We start from the raw sequence: 25,014 nt of genomic DNA on the forward strand, positions 1-25,014 counted from the left end.
AGAAGCTGGATTGCCATTACCCGCGTCATTTTGCTTACTGTACGTACTGTATGTAGAGTAATGCCCATTTGTAATGATAGGCGGCTTGCCTGTTGGTGTTGTGTGCGCTTAACCCAAATGGCAGAGGTGTATCACTTCGGACAATATAACTGTGGAAAGAAAGGTACGAACTAGTACTATGACGTGGACTGTTTGCTCCCAGTTAGGCCGCGTGTCTTGGTTAGCGAAGGCTAAAGTGTCACGACTCACGACCCACCGCTCCCGGACCCTTCGAGCGCCGCCGCTTTGCCGCGCCTTCCGAGCCGCGACCGCCCGACGGGCTCCGTGTCTGTGAGGAGTTCGTGAGTCTGCGAGAGGAGCAGATTTTACTGGACGAAGTGGAGCCTTCGTTTCGGAAAATGAAGTACCAGTTCGACCACTGGGACGATGTGAGCTTATCTCCCTCTGATTTGTGTTATTTACTCGATTTCTTGCTCCGCTCTGACCTTGAGCATTTCGTTATTGAATAAATGACATTTCCTCGTCACATTCGTAATATTGATTTCTGTTCAATCTGCCACTTGTTTGACCGCCTCACCCTCTGCACTTCAATCTCCGCCCCCTCTATTTTTCTTTGAAACCCCTCCTCTTTAAAACCTTCTCGCTCTGCCTCTGCACTTCAATCTCCGCCCCCTCTATTTTTCTTTGAAACCCCGCCTCTTTAAAACCTTCTCGCTCCGCCCTCTGCACTTCAATCTCCACCCCCACTGTTTTTCTTTGAAACTCCGCCTCTTTAAAACCTTCTCGCTCCGCCCTCTGCACTTCAATCTCCACCCCCTCTGTTTTTCTTTGAAACCCCGCCTCTTTAAAACCTTCTCGCTCTGCCTCTGCACTTCAATCTCCACCCCCACTGTTTTTCTTTGAAACCCCGCCTCTTTAAACCCTCGCTCCGCCCTCTGCACGTCAATCTCCGCCCCCTCTATTTTTCTTTGAAACCCCGCCTCTTTAAAACCTTCTCGCTCCGCCCTCTGCACTTCCATCTCCGTCCCCTCTATTTTTCTTTGAAACCCCGCCTCTTTAAAACCTTCTCGCTCTGCCCTCTGCACATCAATCTCAGTCCCCTCTATTTTTCTTTGAAACCCCGCCTCTTTAAATCTTCTCGCTCCGCCCTCTGTATTTTATCACGCTCCGCCCTCTACGTACAGTACTGCCTTTGACCTTCACAAACTCCACCTTCTGTCAGGTTTCTGATCAGTGCACCCTCTGCATGATCTTGTCATGCTCGACCCCTTGCACAATGTCTGTCTGCTCCCTCTGCCACTGTTTGTACTGCACCATTCGTACTCTTTTCACAGCTGGAAAATGGTCTTTGTTTTCTACACCGCTCTACTTTTATTTCCTGTCTTTGCTACTTGCACCTTTGCCAGGAAATGTTGTTTTGGAACCCATGCATTCATTGTGTTCTTTAACTTCTCAAAGGCTTCCTTTCACAATTTTATTTTGTTGTTTTAAACATGTAAATGAGCGAGCAACATTGGCAATCATTGATAATCCATGTTATATGTCACCTTTCTCCTAATCAAAAATAAAGCATGGAATCAACAATTGCAACAGGGCACACTCACCTCTAAGCTGTGCAGCCTGGATTTGAATCCCGATCCAGCCATAAACTGTCATCCCAGTGTTTCACAGGCAGGTTGAGCCGTCAATGTGTGTCACATTCATCAATGTTCAGCATTTATACACTTACTAGCGGGGTCACCCGTGGGAATCCCACGGGCATGGATGTGTGTGACATTTCGACATATTGAGTTATATGCTGCACATTCATTTTTACAAAATGGTTACTGGCAAGTCATCAGATCCAGAAATGGTGTGATGAACACAATTTATTTATTTCACATAATATGTGACCCCTCACTCCTCTCCACCTGACACTCTCCTGTCTCCACCTGACACTCTCCTGTCTCCACCTGACACTCTCCTGTCTCCACCTGACACTCTCCTCTCTCCACCTAGCACTCCTCTCCTCTCCAAACCCTCACATCCCTCTCCTTTCCAATCCCTCACCTCTCCAATCCCTCACACTCCTCTCCTCTCCAATCCTTCACACGCCTCTCCAATCGCGCCTCACACTCCTCTCCAATCGCGCCTCACACTCCTCTCCAATCGCGCCTCACACTCCTCTCCAATCGTGCCTCACACTCCTCTCCAATCGTGCCTCACACTCCCCTCCAATCACGCCTCACACTCCTCTCCAATCGCGCCTCACACTCCTCTCCAATCGCGCCTCACTCGCCTCTCCAATCGGCTTTCCCCGTCTCGTTTCTCTCCTTTTTCTCCCGTCTCGTTCTTTTTCTTGCTCCAAATTGGCCCGTCGGAATCGGAAATCGGCCCGTCTCGCCCGTCGGAATCGGAAATCGGCCCGTCTTGCTTTTGTGCTTGTGCGTAAATAAATTGTGTTCATGACACCATTTCTGGTGTTGGGCTAGCGGCTAGGGTGCCGGCTTAGGATCCTGGGTTCGAATCTCGGTCGATCGCCGAATTAATGCCAGGGGGGTTGACTCAGCCTGTCATCCTTCCGAGGTCGGCTAATTGAGTACCAGTTCACTGGTAATTCCCTGTTTGTCGTTGAAGGCGGTAAAAAGGGTTGGCGTCAGGAAGGGCATCCGGCCGTAAAACATTGCTTCAAAAAGGGGACAAAAAAACAACAACTACCACGGTCCCCGAAAAGGCCAACCCCCGCTTTGCGGGGAAAAATGGCCTCTAAACGGTGGTTTTTACACCATTTCTGGATCTGATGACTTGCCAGTAACCATTTTGTAAAAATGAATGTGCAGCATCTAACTCAATATGTCGAAATGTCACACACATCCATGCCCGTGGGATTCCCACGGGTGACCCCGCAAGTTTGCATTGACGTTCGTCGATGGACTCGTTCGCCCGTCTCATTCGTTTTCTTGCTGCATCCTGTTCAAGTCTGCGTTCTTCATCGATCGTCTCATTCATTTTGGAAATAGAAGTTTCCACGCAGCGCATGAATTGTCACGATCCTCAAGAGGAATTTGTCTCGTAATCATCAAATGATAAATGGCAAGTAAATTATATTGTGGAAAATTAAAGATTTCAAATAAACCTATTTAAAGTGTATTCGCACATAACTAATTTTAAAAAACGAAGAAATATCTCTCGGTAATTTCCTGAAACATATTTTACTTCCGGCTAATAATGTTGAATTAAATAAAAACGAAGAAATATATGTCGGCATCATTGTTGACGTTTTTGTGACGACTGTCATCAAACGAAAAAGTAATATATCTTAACGGAAAAGCAAAAGCGAATTTTTAATATATATCGACACGTTGCCGTCGGTGTCATGTTGGGCAGTGTATGATACACCATGACGCGATTTTAAAAAATATATCTCTGCATTTTCCCGCGTGTGTGGAATGTTCTCAATTATTGCTGACACCGAGTCCAAAACCATCGATAAAAATGAAATCATATGGTGAGTTAGATTGGAGATAAAGGCGTGAGAGAGACTCAATGGCCTTGAAGTTGAAGTTACAGGCGTTTGAGAATTCATTTCGTTCTATAAACGGCAACTTTCATTGGATTTCCTTCCCGTTTTTTTTCAACCGAGTCGAAAACTATGGTAGCGACTGTGAAAAATGAAATGATATATCGAATTTTTAATATGTATCGACACGTTGCCGTCGGTGTCATGTTAGGCGGTGTATGATACACCATGACGCGATTTTAAAAAATATATCTGCATTTTCCCGCGTGTGTGGAATGTTCTCAATTATTGCTGACACCGACTCTAAAACCATCGATAAAAATGAAATCATATGGTGAGTTAGATTGGAGATAAAGGCGTGAGAGAGACTCAATGGCCTTGAAGTTACAGGCATTTGAGAATTCATTTCGTTCTATAAACGGCAACTTTCATCGGATTTTCTTCTCGTTTTTTTTCAACCGAGTCTAAAACTATGTTAGCGACTGTGAAAAATGAAATGATATATCGAATTTAAAATAGATATCGACACATTGCCGTCGGTGTCATGTTGGGCGGTGTATGATACACCATGACGCGATTTTAAAAAATATATCTCTGCATTTTCCCGCGTGTGTGGAATGTTTGTGGAAAATTAAAGATTTCAAATAAACCTATTTAAAGTGTATGCGCACATAACTAATAAAAAAAACGAAGAAATATCTCTCGGTAATTTCCTGAAACATATTTTACTTCCGGCTAATATGTTGAATGAAATAAAAACGAAGAAATATATGTCGGCATCATTGTTGACGTTTTTGTGACGACTATCATCAAACGAAATAGTAATATATCATAACGGAAAAGCAAAAGCGAATTTTTAATATATATCGACACATTGCCGGCGGTGTCATGTTGGGCGGTGTATGATACACCATGACGCGATTTTAAAAAATATATCTCTGCATTTTCCTGCGTGTGTGGATTGTTCTCAATTATTGCTGACACCGAGTCTAAAAGTAAAACCATCGATAAAAATGAAATCATATGGTGAGTTAGATTGGAGATAAAGGCGTGAGAGAGACTCAATGGCCTTGAAGTTACAGGCCTTTGAGAATTCATTTCGTTCTATAAACGGCAACTTTCATCGGATTTTCTTCCCGTTTTTTTTCAACCGAGTCTAAAACTATGTTAGCGACTGTGAAAAATGAAATGATTTATCGAATTTGATTTGAAATAAAACTGGGAGAGAGAGGAAGACACCACGGGCCTACAAAACAGGACTCAAAGCTATGCGAGTTAATAAAATGGTGGATATTTGTTTATAATTATATGAAGCCACTCCCAGAATGGGTGGAGCTATGGGTGGAGCTACTCTGCAAACCGAGTAAGCCACACCCCGGACAGACACCCAACAGATAGACAGACAGACAGACAGAATCATCTACGGCTATTATAATATAGATGGTCTTGATTGCAGCCCTTATCTTATTCCTCAGATTTGCAATATCGGTAAGCTTCGTTCGGTACACCAGGTCCTCCACATAACCATATGAAAAAACATCCAGAGGCGTTATGTCCAGCAAACGTGGTGCCCACAGTTTCGGATCGTCGCACCCAATCCATCAATCATTGAAGTGTTCATTGAAGAAATTGTGCACTATAAGACTCCAGTGTGGGGGAGCTCTGTATTGTTGGTAAATGACCTCTTTCCATCAGATCCACCAATTGCGGGAGTACAAGGTTCTCCAACATATTCAGCTAATAATTGTCAGACTTTATAGTGGCTTCAGCAGAGAAGAATGGCCCAATGACTCGGTGATGCATGAGGCCGCACAACACGTTAACTTTTTGGCTGTCATGCTCAAGTTCTCAGACCTCATGTGGAGGCTCAGAGCCCCAAATCATGATATTATGTCTGTTAACTTTCCCAAAACATGGAAGGTTAACTCATTTGAGAAGAGCACGCGTCATGGGAATCCGTCATCTCCGTCTCAGCATTCCAAAATATCCACTGAAAATGTGATTCATCGCATGCAGTCGTCCGGTTTAAGTGAACTTTCCATGTGTACAGCTGCAATCGCGTGTGCAGCACTTCATGTACTGTTGAGCAGTGTAGCTGCAGCTCCATGGTGGCAGTCCTAAAGGACTCATAGAGACTGCGCTCGAACGACTCACAAGTGTGTTCAACATCCTCACCACTCGTGCTTGGCTTTCTTCCATAGATCATCCTGAAGCGTTGTTGAACCCATGTAGATGATTTTGTCTTTATAAACCAGGAAACACATTGCGCTGTTTCTTGTGGGGGCACCATATGCAGCAAATGTCATCTACCGTGTATCAGGAGACTCCTGGAACCAAAAAAAAATGTAAATAAAACTTTGAGGAATATTCTTTCACATGCAGCAAACCACATTGTGATATCCCATTTCATCGTTTTTTTATTATTATGATTTGAATTTGGAATGGTAATTTGTGGAAACCCTGTACTTTGCACCACATTGTGTATAACTCAACTCTGTGCAGGATAGTTCCTCATTGACCATAACTCCCCTCTCCCTCCTCCTACCTTCAAAGTCTCCCACTGCCAATTACGCTGCAGCAGCATCCCTCTCTGCAGATCTTGTGAAAATAAGCAACTGTTCATCATCCTGTAATGTCCTGTAATGCAGGAAAGAAACAATCCTCAATTTGTATCTCCATAACAAGCAGCTGGCAAACCCTACAACAGTTTATTTCTGTGGTTACCCTCTCATCTCTGGAGCTCCTGGGACTCGCCATCAGCTTTCATCTTTATTGGGCAGATCATATCGCCAAGCGAGCCTCCAAAGCCAGGTGCTGCATTGGAAAATACATGAGTTTCCAACCTTCTGCATGCAAGAAAAGTTTACACGAGACAAATAATGTCAGGAGATTCAGAGGCTACTGGAGGATCCCTCACTTTGCTGTCCTCTGAAGTTGGAGGCCTACAATATGAGGGAGGGAGTAGCTGTGCCACCCTCAAGGCTTTTCTGAAGTCTCATGGAATATGCTTCTCCATAGTAGACCACTGCTACTGCTTTCCATCTTGCCACCCTTAAAGCAATGACGTTTAAGGCCCACCTTGTCATCAGCATCTTAGGCCAAAAGTCTGAATGTGAAGGTCAGCTTTTTGTTTACCATGAGCAAGTTAGTGGCGTTGCAGTCTTTATAGAAGGGTCAATATACGACAAAAAAACTCACCTAACCCCAGAAAAATTGATAAAGGTTTTTCAATGGATTCTGGTACCATTGGGCATGCTAAATAACATACTAAAAATCTAGTAACATCTGACTTCCGGAAATGGGTCGTTTTCAAGATGGCGTCCAATATGGCCGCCGGGAGCTTAAAATGGCCATATCTCAATTATTATTCAACCTAGAAAGGTGGTTTTGGTGTCTAACCCTAGGTTTTAGGGCCCAAGGAATCCAATTGAATCAATAAAATTACCATCAGTTAATTATTTATTGACAAGTCCAAGATGGCATCCCAAGGTGACATCCTGATCCACTAAAATGGCTCTGTCGAATAGCAGTCAACCTAGAGAGATTTTTTCAGTGTGTATACCTAGGTTTAAGGCACCCAGGAAATCATCAAAATTACTTAAATAAGCACAAAGTAATCAGGTAATCCAGTAAGCCAGGTTTACCAGCCCATTAGGCATTTGTTGTCTTATACAGTTAGTCGCTATTCATCGTCATCCTCCGACTCCTCTGGAAGAAACTTGGTATGTGGATTGTCACATTCTTCAAGTTGGCACGGTCCACAGGCAGTAGTACATGGTAGTCCATATCTTCTACAAGAGCAGCGGAGTGTCTTGCAGGCAGTGGAGCAGTTACAATGAATGACCTTCAAGAGATTGTCTGGAGCAGCGTTCATTCTTGACATAAGTGGGACAAACTGATTATCCTGCAGGCTCCACCCCCATTTCATGGCATCCATACCCTCTTCTTTTCCCATCCACACCATGATCTGGTAGTACGCTCTACGACAGTGAAGTATGGTAGCAGATTTAGTTGGGGGCAGACGCTCGGGTGTTACAAAAGACGAAGCAGAGACAACCATTCTTGCTGAAGGTGTTATATCGCATTGTTGCAAGGGAATCTTTGCACTTGCCACCAAAGAGGATAGCCATTAATCGGCATCCAAAGTCATCAATCACCTCTGTGGTCTGGTTTGGGATGGTGAATGTGTTGGCACAAGACCGAAGGACAGGCTCTCCTTTTACAAGCTTCTGGAAAGCAGTATTTTTGCCAACACCAAAAATCCGAGAAGTCGTGTCACAACCAGTCATGGCATGGATGAATATCAACTGAGAACACATGTCATGTCCGAGGATTTCTTTTAGACAGTTGATGTCATACACTTTAAAACTGCCATCAGCTTTGGACTTGTCTGATCTGAAATAAAGGCTCTTACTGTCTCCCTGCGCAAGTAAAGGAGTAAGACAAGGAGATCAGTATCTTCTCCAATCAGTGTAGTGGTGTGTAGAAGAGATGCCTCCACTGCAGCCTTTACTATATCTACGTCAGCATCTCCAGGTGCATTGACCACAGTGCAATACCTTTCTCTCAGTTCATCACTTATCATCCCGATCAGTCTCTGTTTATTGATATCTCTTGACAGGACCTCCTCCTTCTTGCCTGAGAACTTTGTCTCAGCAGTGAAGCTGACAATGGGATGAATATTGTGTCCTCTTCTCTGATGCGTGTTGTCTTTAATGGACGGCCCTTCCTCATAGCCATCAAAGACAATGGTCGTAGCTGAACCATAATGCTGGATGGTGAAGTCAGCATATGTATTGGGGAGGGTATGATAGTCAGTCATACCCTCCCCAATATAAAATAGTCTGTCCCTTGCCATAACCTCTCAAGCTTTGTACAAACCTTTGTCTGTAATGATCACTGAATACTGTGGACTGGAGTCACAGGTGGCAGTGGTGTAGACACATTACACTCTTATCTCCAATCTGAAACACACACTTGGTTCATTAGCTGGTGAGTCGGAGGATGACGATGAATAGCGACTAACTGTATAAGACAACAAATGCCTAATGGACTGGTAAACCTGGCTTACTGGATTACCTGATTACTTTGTGCTTATTTAAGTAATTTTGATGATTTCCTGGGTGCCTTAAACCTAGGTATACACACTGAAAATATCTCTCTAGGTTGACTACTATTCGACAGAGCCATTTTAGTGGATCAGGATGTCATCTTGGGATGCCATCTTGGACTTGTCAATAAATAATTAACTGATGGTAATTTTATTGATTCAATTGGATTCCTTGGGCCCTAAAACCCAGGGTTAGACACCAAAAACACCTTTCTAGGTTGAATAATAATTGAGATATGGCCATTTTAAGCTCCCGGCGGCCATCTTGGACGCCATCTTGAAAATGACCCCTTTCCGGAAGTCAGATGTTACTGTATTTTTAGTATGTTATTTAGCATGCCCAATGGTACCATAATCCATTGAAAAACCTTTTGTATCAATTTTTTGGGGGTTCAACCATATATTGACCCCTCTATTAGGTCTATTTTCGGCTTGCTCTTGCTGTCCTCACCTGTCTTTCTAACTGTCACACACATTCTATCAGACTTGCCTTGTGACTGTCACCAAGTCTAAACTCGTTGGTCACCTCCATTCACCCCCCACCCCGAGTCACATTTTCTCTCACATATAGAACTTCCCGAATCTGTTGTCTCTTGCCTTTTCTCTCCAGGACCTTCACGTGTGTTGCCTACCTCATGGTGTCCCAATTTTACGACACCGATTGAGAACCTTCCCCCTTTCAACTGAAACTATTCGTACTGTGGTTCATCCTCACTTACATTCTTGTCCCTATTTCCTTCGCCACACTGTCTGTTGACACTTTTGTTCTGCTGTTCCATAAGCTTTGATATCCTTTAAGAAAGTAAAAGCCTGTGGCCAATTTACACTGCCCTGCAACCGATCTGTATAAACTAATTAGGATTTTCTTCTCTTAGGCTATCCATGGCTATCGTGAGATAGAGCGGGAGAAATGGAGTGCTGAGGCTGCCTCCCTGTTGCATAGAGTTTGTGAGACAGCATTTGGAACAGGAAGTGAAGTCAGCCCTCTGATCCACATCCTAGATTTGGATGCTCATGGGTACATCAAACCACATGTCGACAGCATCAAGGTGACATTCATTCATTCACCCATTTCTTCTTTGTAAGTAAATGACTAAAGGGGGGCCCGACAGGATGGTCTCGACCTAGAGGTATGCACACTCACCTCTAAGCTGTCTGGCTTGGGTTTGAATCTCATCCCAGCTGTAAACTGTCATCCTGGTGGGTCACAGGCAGGGCGATTCGTCAGTGTGTGCCGTCCCTCTGACGTTAAATGGGCGTCCCATGTGCTGGCATTATTTGGTGGATGTTAAAGATCTCATGGTGTCCTTCATGAAGAGCAGATGAGCTATCGCCAGCACCATGGCCAAAATTCAATATTCCTGGCCTAACCTTAATTGAACGTCGTCAGGACTGGTTCGTGGAAGATTTGGGACAAGCTTCCCCCGGTCAACCCCACAAGGACGTCGGAATAATTGTGGCCATTAAAGAAGTAGTAGATGACTAATGGATGGAGTGAAAAGGTGCTTCAACAGGTACAAGACCATTCCTGCCTTTTGTATCATCGGCTCTATTACGCTCTACTTTAGACATAAGGAAGGAATTTTCCGAGTTAATAAGCAATGTTGGTATCAGCGAAGATGCTCTGGTGTCGATGCAGTTCTGTGGGAACACCATCGCTGGCCTCAGCTTGCTGTCCACCTGCGTCATGCGTTTCGTACACGAAGGAACGGCTGAACAAATGGATACGCTGCTCAAACGGCGCTCTCTTTATATCATGCGGTGAGTAAAATGTTTGCAACTTTGTGCAATAGGCCACCAGTAATAGAAAAATCAACCCCTTGCTTTACTGTGATGAGTCTGTGCCAGACTAGACATTTTAAGAGAATCTTCCAGGTCATGGGCCACCCTTCACTCAGCTGCAAATTGTTCAAGGAGCCATCTAGAAAAAAAAAAATCACAACAAAGATCCATCAGAACCAGTTGATGTGCTCCATCAGATCTTTGTATATACTTATACCCCACTCCCCGTTTTGCACATACCCTTTGGGACTTGCTAACCTTGCTACCTTGTCGTTTAGCGAGAGCCTCGCAATCGGGATTGACAGGTCGATCCCAGAATCTTCACTCGTCGATCTTAACATTGAAAAAAAAGTTTGGGAAGGGTCGTGGTTCAGTATGGTGGTTGTATTTGAAACTGCAGTGGCTGTGGGTCGCATACGCAAGCTGCTGGAGAGTTTTTAAAAGAGCTAAATGTGGGTGCACAGGTCAATCAGAAATTATTTGCGTTTAAACGAACTGATTATCCATTAATGATGCAGTTGCTGTACTGCTGCGGTTACCATACAGTTGTCGGTTGCTCATATATATATATATATATATATACTTGTGTGTGTGTGTGTGTGTATGTATATATATATGTGTATATATATGTATATATATATGTGTATATATATATATATATATATATGTGTATATATATATATATATATATATATATATATATATATATATATATATATATATATATATATATATATATATATATGTATATATATATATGTATGTGTGTGTGTTTTTTAAAGATTAATTTCCTAAAGCCAAAATGACGAGTGAGAAGCCGGGCCCGTCCAAGAAGGCATCTTTTCGCATTAGCCATCTGCTGGCGAAACATAAGAAACCATTCACCGATGAAGTTAATCAATGAGGCTATGACAGTTACTGCCGACAGCTTGTTTAAAGAAAGAAAAACAACGTGAAATTACGACAGCCATCAAGAGCATGCCGCTTCAAAAGTAGCCAAAAGGGTGGAATCGCTGTCCGAGGATGTGTCTCATCAAATAGACTGTGAATTTATCTTTAAAGACATCAGATTGTGAATGTTTCTCATTGCAGTTTGATGCATCGGTATACACGATGGATACGGCCCAGCTGATTGTTTTAATTTGCATGGCATTCAAGACTCAGCAACAACGGACGACTTTCTCACTCTTTTGCCACTTAGAGGACAAGAGGCGAGGATGTCTACAACGAATTTTAAAGGTGCACCGACATTGCTGGGTGCCAATGCAGGCCTTATTGCACTTTGCTGAAATGATCCTGCATTTGCCTCCTTTGTCAATTACCACCGTGTTATCCACCAACAAGCGCTAGCGAGCAAGGATATCAACGTTTTTCATGTAATGACAGTTATCAAGATCGTCAACTCAATTATTGCTAAGAGCTCTGCACCATTGCTCGTTCAAATTGTTACTCGATGAGCTCGATGCCACCTGCGGTGAGCTCATCCTTCATGAAGATGTGAAGTGGTTAAGTCGAGGAAAAGTCCTCCAGAGATTTTAAAATCTGATTCCTGAAAATGTCACCTTTCCTAAATCAAATATAGGCAAAACTTAACGAGCTGAATCACGAACTGCAGGGGAGGGACAGGGACTTGTCACACATGATCAGTGCAGTGAATGCATTCAAGTTGAAACAAGGCCTGTGGTCCTCCCAGTTAAAGAACAAGGTGTCAGGACACTTCCCAAATCTGGAGAAAATCCTACAAAACACCAAAGAAGTGTTCCATAAACAAAAAAATTGCATGACCACCTGACGATTGGAAAAGGAATTCAACAGACAATTTCAGGAGGTAGACAAGATGGAAGAAATCGTTTTGTCTCAAATAATTTTCTTGAAGTGGACATTGGAGAACAGCAAAATTTCAGCAGGTGTTTGACCAGAGCAGTGGACGTGACATGGAGATAATCACCATGCAAGATGACAGAGCTGAAAGCTAGGTCAAGGGAGAAAGAGTTTTGGGGAATTTCAAACAGAGAGAAGTACCCTCTTCTTACTTCCTGTGCACTCGAGGTGAAGGCCTACTCTAATTCCACATATCTCAGACGATGATTTCATCTGGGAAAAATCCATCTCACAAAGTATCGTACTTATCTCACAGATGTCCATCTGATGGATTGTATGAGACTGGCCATCTCAAACGAGGACCCAGACTTCAAAGCACTCACAGATAGTGTGCAAGCACAGGTGTCACACTAAGAACAAGGTGTGTTATGCATCAGCAAAAATACATCTTTTTAGTAAAGTAGAATTTTTTAAGGGGAGATCTTGGGTTGCATTTCGATTCTAAAAGTGATCTTATGTTTAAAAAGGTTGGAAACCACTGGGCTCGACCTAGACCCTTGCATTATGCAAACATTATTCACCTCTCCATGATTGGAGATATGTGTACACTGTGCAAAAGATCATGTCAGTTTTTAATCTCCCTTCCTCAGGGATAAAGTGCGATACATGTTCACTCACGAAATTCTAAAGAACGAAGAATCCTATTACGAAGGAAAACACATCCCGAGAAGCAGACGGATCGCCATCATTTTCCGGAACTTTCCAGAAGAGAAAACGTGAATCTATGAATTGTGTGAAAAAAAAGTAAAAATAAAAGAGATTCAAAAATAAATTTTATTCCCCCATCGTTTTGGGGGATATTATGTTACATGTTTTGGGGGATGTTAAACAATGTTACATTGAACAAATAAATGACAAACCGTTTCAGTCGTTTTACACATTAGTCGACATCATCAAGTTTACCTACCCCTGTCCTCCTCATAGCCCTTTCTCTCCAAAAGGTTAAACAATAAAGTTTGATCCTTTTGATGTGGATAGCAAAGGTCAGAATTTGCTAGATTCCTCATCACAAGCATCTTAATTCTTCGACTTAGTCTGCCAGCATTGCTCCAAGCTGTCTGCAAGGAGAAGTGGGAAATTTAAACGGCCAACTCAAAACAGCACTTCATTTGCTTTACAGTATGGAGCAGACTTGCAAGTGCAGCGTGACGGCGAACTCTCAACCGAGCCATCGTTATGGCAACTGTGACACAGTGGATCACTTTCACCATTCCAACAATGGTGGAGGTTTGTGATACCATTCGTCAATCCTTTGCCTAGTGGCATGCTGCATTTCTGAGTTTATAAAACAAGTTTCCACCCAAAGTTCTCACTCGGTTCCTGAGGCCTGCGGGAGTGGTTCCACAGGAAGGAATGCAAGCGCTTGCTAAAAATGTAATGCCTTCAGGATAAAGTACACATGGGTTCACACGAGAGCGCGAGTCTCGTGAGAGCGTTGATGGAACACAAAGGAAATGCCGGCATCCCAAGCGGCACGGAGTGCAGTGTCTGGCAGGTGGCGCCTCTCAGCACTGTGCTGCCATTGCGATAAGGCTGACGTACAGTCTGCTTCCGTTGGAGGTGCGCGCACCTGGATGCCGTTCACACAACGACGGCAGCGAAATCTTTGGGCAAGGGGAAAGGAGGAGGGGTGTGGTGGATGTGGGGAAGGAAATGAAGAATTACATTCTTTCATATGATGTTGCACACCTTTCATATACAAAGCAGGGATATTAGAAGACACTATACATAATCATTAATTTGCTAACATAAATCAATGCAGTATATGCAGAGGAGGAACGACAGACATGCTTTTTATTGTAAGGCAGATGCAGGAGAAGTACATGGAGGAAGAGGAAGAAGTTGTTTCTTGGGTTTGTTGATCTGGAGAAAGCATTCGAAAGGGTTCCACGCAAAGTAGTGACATGGGCATTGAGGAAGTTAGGAGTGGAGGAATGGTTGATCAGAGTAGTGACGGCAATGTACGAAAGAGCGCGCACAGCTGTAAGGACGAATGACGGGAACAGTGGTGAGTTTGAGGTGAAGGTGGGAGTGCATCAGGGGTCGGTACTAAGTCCACTACTATTTGTAGCTGTGATGGAGGTGCTGGCTCGGAACATAAAGGAGGGTTTGCCGTGGGAGTTGTTGTATGCAGATAATCTGGTGTTGATTGCAGAAAGTATGGATGGACTGAAGGAGAAGATGAACAAGTGGAAGGAATGTATGGAGACAAAAGGTCTGAAGGTGAATATGGGAAAGACGAAGGTGATGGCAGGTGGTAAAGCATGTGGTGAGGTGGAAAGAACTGGGAAGTGGCCGTGTGCTTTGTGCAGGAAGGGTGTCGGAGTGAACTCCATTCAATGTACAATGTGCGCTGAGTGGGTTCATCAAAAATGTAGTGGTCTGAGAGGGTCATTAACCAGTGTGGCAACTACATTCAAGTGTAGGGTGTGCACAGAGTGAGCTGCAGATGGAGGAAATGTTGAGTTGGATCTTGGAGACGGCGTGAAGCTGGAAGGTGTGAAAACATTTTGCTACCTCGGAGACATGCTGAATGGAGATGGTGGATCAGACTCGGCAATGGATGCTAGAGTGAGATGTGCATGGAAGAAGTTTCGAGAACTGAGTGGCATGCTGACGAGGAGGGGAGTGTCGTTGAAGCTGAAGGGAAAGGTGTATGCTGCATGTGTGAGAAGTGTTATGATTTATGGGAGCGAGACATGGGTAATGAACGTAGAGCAGCAACGAAGGCTGGAAAGGGTGGAAATGTGAATGGTTCGGTGGATGTGTGGAGTATCGTTGAGAGAGAGGAAGACAAATGATGAATTGCGAAAGATGATGGGAATAGAGCCTGTGATGGATGCTGTGAAGAGAAAGAGGTTCAGATGGTTTGGTCATGCGTTGAGGAAGGATGAAAGTGACTGGTTGAGAAGAGTGATGGAAATGACTGTAGAAGGAAGTAGAGGACGGGGAAGACCGAGAAAGACTTGGCTGAAGATGGTGGAAGAAGAAATGCAGGCAAGGGGGTTGACAAGGGGAGATGCAGAAAATAGGGCAAAATGGAGAAGATTGTCATGGGGACCGCAAGGCTAACCCCTGCTCCAGCAGGGAAAATGGCCTTAAAATGCCAGTTGTGTTGTTGTTGTATATGGCATTCAACTCCAGGGTCCCAGTATCTTAAGCCAAGTGTGCAGATGGGAAAGGAGTGGAATGAGGAACGAACTTGTCGTGAGTGTCGCTCGTGGTTTCTTCATTGAGTACAAATAGGTCGCGAAGTTCACCCCGTGTAAAGTGCCGCTCAACATCCGTCTCCTTATCCACCACGCAGCTACTCAGAGCCTTCTTGTGAGTCTGACGTTGCAAAACCTTTTCCTCTATGGTCCCAGTCTGCAGTATCAGGAAGTGACCAACACAAGTCATCCAATAATGCCATTGCCACATTAAAAACACTGTTTTATTCCATTGACGTGCACAAATCCTTACCGATACGAGGCGGTACACGAAGCACGTTTTCTTCTGTCCGTCACGCCACACCCGCGCCATGGCCTGCTCGTCGTTCGCTGGATTCCAGTCGGGATCAAACATGATCAGGCGGTTTGCTCCAATTAGGTTCAAACCACAACCGCCAGCTTTGCTGCTCAACATGAATATAAATTCTGGACTCTGCTTGGGCAGTGTGACAGTATAAACCCCAACAAGTCAGTCTTTACATAGAAACAAAACAGTGCCATCATCGTCTTGTTCACCTAGATCACCGAGCGATTTATGAAGCATTAGTGGTCAAAATTTGGACAGCCAAGACATACTTTCATAAAGTGGTACTCTTTCTTTTTAACGTATACGACCAATATTCATGAAATGGACTGCAGTACAACTTGATTTTATTTAATACATGATGGCGGCCCATGGAAAAGTGAGGCAACAAACTGACAGTGGTGACAAGGGGCCATAGTTTTCCAAAAAACAAGGAAATGAAGAAATGGGCAAAGAGGAGGAAAAATGATAACCTGCAAGTAATAGGGTTGAGATAGGTATGATTCATGGGGGTAGAAAAGATAATGGGTAGGGGACAGAGAGAATGGCATGAGAAGGTGGTGACCAGCCTGTTTGAAGCTCTCAAAGGAAGAGTGAGGTAAAAAACCTCAGGAAGGTGTTTCCACAAATCACAGAAAAGTAAACCAAAGGTTTGGAGGTGTGCGGTGAAAGTGCATTTTGAGAGTCTTAACACCGTATTGTACCGTAAAATACCCCTATCCTACTGACAGACAGACTACAGCTGTGTGACTCTCTGCTGATCCCTAAGATTATTTTGTGGGTCACAGGGAAGAGCAGTACACCATGAGCTACAGACCAAGCCCTTGTAGACTGATTTTCTCTTCAAGAAATTGTCCACAACATCCAAATGATGACTTGCAATCATTGCTTCTGGGTTCTCCTGAATGGACAGTCGAGTCAGTTAAACAATCACAATAATGGAGGCTCTGACTCCTGGTTAACATGTAGGCCTAAGTTGATGATCTTGCCATTTTGAGATCACATGCAGGCAAGACATTTGAGAAAGTTGAAGACACTAAGCAGAGATGTTGCAACAATGAGCCTCTACTACCACCAACGGTGCGACTGTCTCAATGTTCAGAAAACAGCATACTCCGTCTTCCATCTGCAGGATAGCAAAGCAAGGAGACAGCTGAAAGTCAAGCTCAACAACATCCCTCTCTCCTTCCCTCAGATACTTACTTACCTTTGCGTGCAACTCTATTGGGCTGTGACCCTCCGGCAGCATACAGAAAAGGTAGCAGTAAAAGTAGCTGCAAGACTCAAATTGATCCACAAACTCTGTGGCAATGACTTCTCTACCCTCCAAGCCTCAACACTCACATTAATATATGCCCCTGCAGAATACTGTCTCTGCTTCGGACAAAAGCCTTCACACAAAGAAGGTTGACGTGCAGCTCAACATATCTGAGGGCTATCAGTCAGTCAACAGCCCACTCCCTCCCAGTACTTGCTGGCATTCACCACCATCACATCAAGCGTCTAGCTACTAAAAGACATGCAGCACCCAAAGCTTCTAACATCTCAGGACACCCACGACAAAAAGTCTTTGAAGAATTCCCCCCCCCCCCCTCCCTCTTGCCAAACAATTGAAAAGCAGGAAGACCTTTATGAGAGAGGCCAACCGCACATCACTTCAGATGATGGGTCTGGCAGGCATACGTGGCACATTAACTAGTGGTGACCTAACCAACCTGAAGGCCATCTACAATATCTCTCCATCTCCACTAAACCTCCAGGATGTGACATGTCCCTGAAGGAATGGTGCCGCTTGAACCAGCTTCGAACTGGCGTTGACCAGTTTAGCGGCAACAAGTTTACTTGGGGACCTGCGGAATCGCCTTCATGCGAGTGTGGTAACCTCCAGATTACAGACAATCTAGTGCAGGACTGCCAAACTCACAACCTGTAAAAGGGGATATGTGCCAGGAGCTACAAAGCATAATGTCACGTGCCCACGATTGGCAGAGTACAGCAGCTTTTATTTCATCTATCCCACGCTTGAGCCATATGAAAGAAGAATGAGGTTTCAAAGACTCATTGCATTTGTCAGACCAGTATAAAACAATTCCAGATCAACAGAGAGTCAGACAGCTCCTGTCTGCCTGCCAGTGGGATGGCGGTACTTTATGGCACAATGCAGTCATCTGTAAAAAGGAAGAGAGGGTTGTGCAGAGCATCAGAGAAGTCGTGCATTATTATGTGGAACCTCATGCATAAATATGCAGCTTTACCATGCAATAATTTTCTTTTATTAAAATGGACCAGTGTCATTAAAAAGGAGACATTTATGCAACATAAACCATACCCCACAGACTATATAGGCTCTCTTCACCCACCATGTCCATCAGCTCACATTTCACTGCTTCACATGGCCCAGCCTCATTAAGGCTTCTTTGTAACATTTTCGATTCTGCATATGGTTAAAAGGCAACAGGACAGCCTGCTGGCAACTCAATGATAAACATAATTGACTGCGAGCAAAACACAAGGCTGAGCACACCATCCTTCAGATGGGATGTTTGGTCAGCTGTCCTTGCCTCGTCTGTAGTGTGGCTGTTAAAAAAATCTTAGTATTTTCCTTAAACAACATGTCCTTGGACCAAATTTATTGGATGGGTGAAACTTAGGATTGATCACACTAACTCAGTGTGACCCTTCCTGATATATCATCATCATGGAAGCTGCATTAGCTTGCTGTTTTAAATTGAAGAGGAAGCGAACAATTTAACATCAATGCCTCATTCGGACCACTTAATCTGCACCCAGCTTGGCCTCCAACTTGGTGGGAAATATGAAGCTTTGGGCCCAAACTTCCAATCTGAAATCATAGGATTAAAGAGACTCAAATTCTCCTTTTTTCCTCCCAAGTTAAAATTCTTATCAGAAGTGGACATTTTCACGAATGAAGGAAGTGAATCATTTTAGTGAGGTGGCGTACCGAGGGATTGTTGAAACGCTCCACCACCTTGGCTCGCTTTTTGATGGACATGCTCCCATCGAGTCGTACGTACAGATACCTATGAGGTTCAGCAGAAAGTTAGTGCTGACTTAATCACAAGCAATAATTTCATTAATTTATACTTCCTGCTATACAATTTATTTTCCCGACCATATAGCATTTAAACCGATGTTGAGGTTGACAGCAGAATTTGTGCGATTTTAAGGCAGAATTGCCGATCCCCTTTTCAAGTCTTATGAACTGGCTGGCTAGGCCTAACATTCAATCCAAGTTTGCAAGAATGTGGAATTGGTTCACGATATAGGTGATATCTCACCTACTCTTTGAAAAAGAAAACGTGCAATCTTCTATGTCCACCAACTAATGCTAGCAGACGGGACTCCCAGTTTAACGGCAATCCGAGGGAAGGGACACACATCGATGATTCGCTCTGCATGTTTTTTATCCATCCTACTCTTCCAATATATCTTCTTTGATTATTGATTTTCACACCATTTGTGAGCGTAACACTGCGGAAGCAAAAAACACGAGCTCATTGACGTCTAAATAACTTGAGCTCTTCCTTGGCAATTTTCATTACAGCATTTACTCAATTCTAACAAGCTTAGAAACTGGAACACAATTAAAAGGTGTTCAAAATAGATCTCTGAATGTGTACTCACTTCCGAGCAGTACATAATGTTTCAAACAGGTCCAGAGTTTGTGTGTAGTTTGAGACCAAGATAACCTTGTCACTGGTTGAGGAGCGAGTAACTGCCAGGATGTAATCCAAGACTGACATTTTTGCTGAGGAGGAAGCATCATGAAAACAGCAAAGAATGAATAAACAAACAAATAACACAATATAATCATCCTACTATTAGTTTTCCATTGGTCATTGGTTTGACGCCAATGCTAATTTTTTTATTACGGACCCTAGGCATCAAAAAGCTACCTATAATCGAACAAACAGTTTCAAATTAAGCACCTCACCGCCAATAGGGCAATTGTATTGCATCAGATGTGGCAATAAATGCGAATTTTTGCTCCCAGCTTGCTGGCCCAATGACAGAAGACGCCATTTGCATTTTTTCCGCCTCCATTCCTACCCCATTCAGAATCCCGTGTGGGCACAGGCAACTAGCTAATACAATATAATAAATACTAGCGGGGTCATCCGTGGGAATCCCACGGGCATGGATGTGTGTGACATTTCGACATATTGAGTTAGATGCTGCACCTGCACATTCAGTTATATAAAATGGTTACTGGCAATTGATCACATCCACAAATGATGTAATCCACACAATTTATGTACTTTACATAACGTTAATAGGAATACATGTCCGTGTAGATGGGAAATACAGTTTGTTTGAAATAAATCACAAATATCAGAAGAAAGTTTTTAAAATTTAGAACTATTCTCACTCAGAGTTAAACATCACCGTAATATTATGCGGTTGCTTCAACGTTTTCGGTGAATTATATGTCATTCCCATCTACACGGGCATGTATTCCTATTAACGTTATGTAAAGTACATAAATTGTGTGGATTACATCATTTGTGGATGTGATCAATTGGCAGTAACCATTTTATATAACTGAATGTGCAGGCGCAGCATCTAACTCAATATGTCGAAATGTCACACACATCCATGCCCGTGGGATTCCCACCCATGGGAATCCCACGGGCATGGATGTGTGTGACGAATTTTAAATATATGTCGACTGTTATTTTAGGCGGTGTATTTTCGTTTATCATCATAGCGCGATTTTAAAAAATATATCTCTGCATTTTCCTCTCCAATACCTCCTCACACTTTACACACACACCGGCCCATGTTTACATATACACACACACACACACACACATGTACACCCACACACATATACACACACACGTACATCGACACACATACACACGTACAGACACATATACACATATGCACATATGCAAATATGTATACACATATGTATCCACATATACACATATATGCACATTATACACATATATACATCTACACAGACACACACATACACATACACATACACATACACAAAAACAGACACACACACACACACGTACAGACACATATACACACATACACACACACAGACATATATATATATACACATACAACAACAGCATGCATTTTAAGGCCATTTTCCCTGCTAGAGCGGGGGTTAGCCTACATACACATACACACACATATATATATATACACACACACACACACACACGTACACATGTCCCACATGTTTATATCCCACATGTATATACATGTTTAAAGTGTACGTGCCCTTCCCCCCTCCCCCGCCCGGCAACGCTGGGTACTTCTGCTGGTAACGAATAAAATAAAAACGAAGAAATATCTCTCGGTAATTTCATGAAACTCGGTGGAATTGGATGAAATTCGCTCGGTGAATTCACTCGGTGTATTCGGTTCGGCTCGGTTCACTCGGTTTAAAGAAAAAGCGATAATGTCGACATGTTGCTGTCTGTGTCATGTTGGGCGGTGTATGATACTTGTTGGCTGTTGGGCGGTGTTATGGTGTATTTTAAAAAAATATATCTCTGCATTTTCCCGCGTTGCTGACACCGAGTCGTTCTTCATCAACTGTGTCATTCATTTTGGAAATGGAAGTTTCCACGCAACGCATGAATTGTCACAAGTCAAGAGGAAGTGTCTCGTCATCATCAAATGACAAATATATTACATTGTGAAAATTAAAGATTTCAAATAAACCTATTTAAAGTGTATGCGTAAATAACTAATAAATAAAGAAACGAAGAAATATCTCTCGGTAATTTCCTGAACCATATTTTACTTCCGGCTAATAATGTTGAATGAAATAAAAACGAAGAAAGATATGTTGTTTTGTGACGACTGTCATCAAAAGTAAACAGTGAATTCATTCGGTTCGGCTCGGTTCACTCGGTTTAAAGAAAAAGCGATAATGTCGACATGTTGCCGTCTGTCATGTTGGGCGGTGTATGATACATGTTGGGCGGTGTACGATACATGTTGGGCGGTGTATGATACATATTGGGCGGTTGTTGGCGGTTGGGCGGTGATATGGTGTATTTTAAAAAATATATCTCTGCATTTTCCCGCGTTGCTGACACCAAGTCCAAAACCATCGATAAAAATGAAATCATATGGTGAGTTAGATTGGAGATAAAGGCGTGAGAGAGACTCAATGGCCTTGAAGTTACAGGCGTTTGAGAATTCATTTCGTTCTATAAACGGCAACTTTCATCGGATTTTCTTCCCGTTTTTTTTCAACCGAGTCTAAAACTATGTTAGCGACTGTGAAAAATGAAACGATATATCGAATTTGATTTGAAATAAAACTGGGAGAGAGAGCAAGACACCACGGGCCTACAAAACAGACCTCAAAGCTATGCGAGTTAATAAAATGGTGGATATTTGTTTATATGAAGCGAAGCCACTCCCAGAATGGGTGGAGCTATGGGTGGAGCTCATCTGCAAACCGAGTAAGCCACACCCCAGACAGACGCCCAACAGACAGACAGACAGAATCATCTATGGCTATTATAATGTAGGTTGTAACGTTTATAGGGGGAAGGCAATGAAATACCTTAGTCCAGGTAGAAGTGTACAGATTACCATGATCTGAGTGTCGTGTAAGAACACCTTGATGAAAATAAGTCACCTCCGTGTGTTCAGATTAAGTGTGACGTGTGGCCATACGGACGATGGCTCTTGTGCTAGGTAACTTAGGGAATAAGAATAAATCCCCCTGTCCGCCCTACCTCTTGTGATCTGACCTTTGTGGTTATAATAAATCGACCTGCGATAAGTCGAGGGCTGTCAGGAAACGAACTCGGGCATATTACAACACCGACAAGCCCGGCAGATACCCATCACATTTGCCGATCGGCAAGGGATCCCCGCCCCCGAATGTTCTCGATGGGCGTCCAGAAGGGCCGCGAGGACCCGCCCCAAAGGGAATGATTGGTCATGGCCATGGACTGAAGTGGTGGGGCACGGGGATTGGTTTGAGTGTGACGTCAGCGAAAAGAGGGGAGGGTGCGTTTTCGTGCGTTCTCTCTCTCTCTCTCTCTCTCTCTCTCTCTTTCTCTCTTTCTCTCTTTCTCTCTTTCTCTCTTTCTCTCTTTCTCTCTTTCTCTCTTTCTCTCTTTCTCTCTTTCTCTCTTTCTCTCTCTTCTCTCTCTTTCTCTCTTTCTCTCTCTCTCTCTCTTGGTCCTGACTTTGGTCGTGCGCGATCACGTTTTGCCTGTGTGGGCGCCTGTGAGGAGATCGGTGAAAGCTTTTGGGAGCTTTGCAAGTGGAAAGGAGGAGGTTTTGGCGGCTGTGTTGTTCTTCGGAGGCGAAGGAGGTCGCGAGCGAGCTGAAGGAGGTCGTCCTATCTGCTTGCCTCATGCCAGTGGATACTAAGGGCGCCGTGCCACCGCCATCTTGTGCGCTTCCCATGCAGTAGCTTCAAGCTTCAACGACCACCAAGCTCCCAAAGTGCTCGTCGAGACCAGAGCTGAGTGCCGGCAGAAATATTATTTATTTTTATTTTGGTTGACTCAGCCTGTCATCCTTCCGAGGTCGGCTAATTGAGTACCAGTTCACTGGTAATTCCCTGTTTGTCGTAAAAGGCGACAAAAAGGGTTGGCGGCAGGAAGGGCATCCGGCCGTAAAACATTGCTTCAAAAAGGGGACCGAAAAACAACAACAACCACGGTCCCCGAAAAAGGCCAACCCCCGCTTTGCGGGGAAAAATGGCCTCTAAAGGTGTTTTTTTAATTTATTATTCCCCTTGTTTGTATATGAGTCCGTATGAAGGGTCCCTCAATTAGGAATTTAGTTTTACCGTGCATTTCCTGTTCCCTGGCATTATTTTTATTAAACCCTTTTATTGTTGGGCTAGCGGCTAGGGTGCCAGCTTAGGATCCTAGGATCCTGGGTTCGAATCCCGGTCGATCGCTGAATTAACGCCAGGGGGGTTGACTCAGCCTGTCATCCTTCCGAGGTCGGCTAATTGAGTACCAGTTCACTGGTAATTCCCTGTTTGTCGTAAAAGGCGACAAAAAGGGTTGGCGGCAGGAAGGGCATCGGGCCGTAAAACATTGCTTCAAAAAGGGGACCAAAAAACAACAACAACCACGGTGCCCGAAAAAGGCCAACCCCCGCTTTGCGGGGAAAAATGGCCTCTAAAGGTGGTTTTTTTTTTGGTTTTTTTTGCATTTAAATTAAAAGATATATGGAAATGCTGTTGAATGCAGGGAATGAATGGGATGGCAACATCGAGAGTAACTCAGTTTTAGGACCGGCAGGGAAGATAACTGAGAAGGAAGTTGAGGAAGCGATAAAACCAATGAAGAGTAGAAAAGCGGGAGGGCCGACGGGAGTTGTGGGAGATATGTTGAAGGCAGCAGGAAGTTGGGGCGTGAAGAGAATGACAGATCTGTAATCTGGTGGTGAAAGAAGGCCGCATTCCAGTGGAGTGGGAACTGAGTACCCTCGTCCCTCAATACAAGGAGCAAGGTGACCCTCTGGACTATGGCTCGTATCGAGCGATAAAGTTATTGGAACATGGAATGAAGGTATTGGAAAGGGTGTTGGAGAGGAGGATAAGGAAGAAAGTGAAGATCGACGAAATGCAGATTGGATTTATGCCAGGAAGAGGAACGACAGACGTGCTTTTATTGAGGCAGTTGCAGGAAAAGTACATGGAGAAGAGGAAGAAGTTGTTTCTTGGGTTTGTTCATCTGGAGAAAGCATTCGATAGGGTTCCACGCAAAGTATTGACATGGGCATTGAGGAAGTTAGGAGTGGAGGAATGGTTGATCAGAGTAGTGATGGCAATGCACAAAAGAGCGCGCACAGCTGTAAGGACGAACGACGGGAACAGTGGTGAGTTTGAGGTGAAGGTGGGAGTGTATCAGGGGTTGGTACCAAGTCCACTACTATTTGTAGCTGTGATGGAGGTGCTGGCCCAGAACGTAAAGGGGGGTTTACCGTGGGAGTTGTTGCATGCAGATGATCTGGTGTTGATTGCGGAAAGTATGGATGGACTGAAGGAAAAGATGAACAAGTGGAAGGAATGTATAGAGACAAAAGGTCTGAAGGTGAATATCTGAAAGACGAAAGTGATGGCAATTGGTAAAGCATGTGGTGAGGTGGAAAGAACTGGGAAGTGGCCATGTGCTGTGTGCAGGAAGGGTGTCGGAGTGAACTCCATTCAATATACAATGTGCTCTGAGTAGGGTTCATCAAAAATGTAGTGGTC

At 43.8% G+C, this 25,014-nt stretch overlaps 2 protein-coding genes across 4 annotated transcripts in view; one reads left to right on the top strand and one right to left on the bottom strand.

Annotated features, from left to right (window-relative positions):
• LOC137434394 (alpha-ketoglutarate-dependent dioxygenase alkB homolog 7, mitochondrial) lies at nucleotides 1–13,136 on the top strand. Of its 3 annotated transcripts, none has more exons than XM_078768698.1 (5): nucleotides 1–428; nucleotides 9,485–9,658; nucleotides 10,249–10,370; nucleotides 12,529–12,633; nucleotides 12,863–13,136. In XM_078768698.1, exons 1-4 carry the CDS (start codon nucleotides 399–401, stop codon nucleotides 12,599–12,601), a joined length of 399 nt encoding a protein of 132 aa, XP_078624824.1. In that variant the 5' UTR covers nucleotides 1–398; the 3' UTR covers nucleotides 12,602–12,633; nucleotides 12,863–13,136. The 3 variants fall into 3 exon arrangements, 2 of the variants coding, with proteins under 2 accessions (XP_078624824.1, XP_078624823.1); XR_013621474.1 differs by having other exon boundaries at nucleotides 42–428; nucleotides 11,484–12,633; XM_078768697.1 differs by lacking the exon at nucleotides 12,529–12,633 and having other exon boundaries at nucleotides 42–428.
• LOC144888926 (DNA repair and recombination protein RAD54-like) overlaps nucleotides 12,828–25,014 on the bottom strand; it is a 23,247-nt gene continuing 11,060 nt past the window's right edge. The window contains exons 2-6 of the mRNA XM_078768694.1: nucleotides 19,431–19,554; nucleotides 18,748–18,826; nucleotides 15,735–15,914; nucleotides 15,475–15,638; nucleotides 12,828–13,876 (exon numbers count right to left, since the gene is read on the bottom strand). Coding sequence (XP_078624820.1) covers nucleotides 13,678–13,876; nucleotides 15,475–15,638; nucleotides 15,735–15,914; nucleotides 18,748–18,826; nucleotides 19,431–19,549 — 741 coding nt within the window. The 5' untranslated portion in view covers nucleotides 19,550–19,554 and the 3' untranslated portion in view covers nucleotides 12,828–13,677. The remainder of the gene's footprint in view (nucleotides 13,877–15,474; nucleotides 15,639–15,734; nucleotides 15,915–18,747; nucleotides 18,827–19,430; nucleotides 19,555–25,014) is intronic.

Source organism: Myxine glutinosa, unplaced genomic scaffold (assembly GCF_964187855.1).
Source record: "Myxine glutinosa unplaced genomic scaffold, kmMyxGlut1.1 SCAFFOLD_154, whole genome shotgun sequence".
Classification (NCBI taxonomy): domain Eukaryota; kingdom Metazoa; phylum Chordata; class Myxini; order Myxiniformes; family Myxinidae; genus Myxine; species Myxine glutinosa.

Coding starts and splice junctions, on each gene's coding strand:
- LOC137434394 (XM_078768697.1), top strand. CDS start 399: ATGAAGTACCAGTTCGACCACTGGGACGAT. Junction 429..9,484: donor AGTTCGACCACTGGGACGAT/GTGAGCTTATCT, acceptor TTCTTCTCTTAG/GCTATCCATGGCTATCGTGA. Junction 10,371..12,862: donor CGCTCTCTTTATATCATGCG/GTGAGTAAAATG, acceptor TCCCTTCCTCAG/GGATAAAGTGCGATACATGT.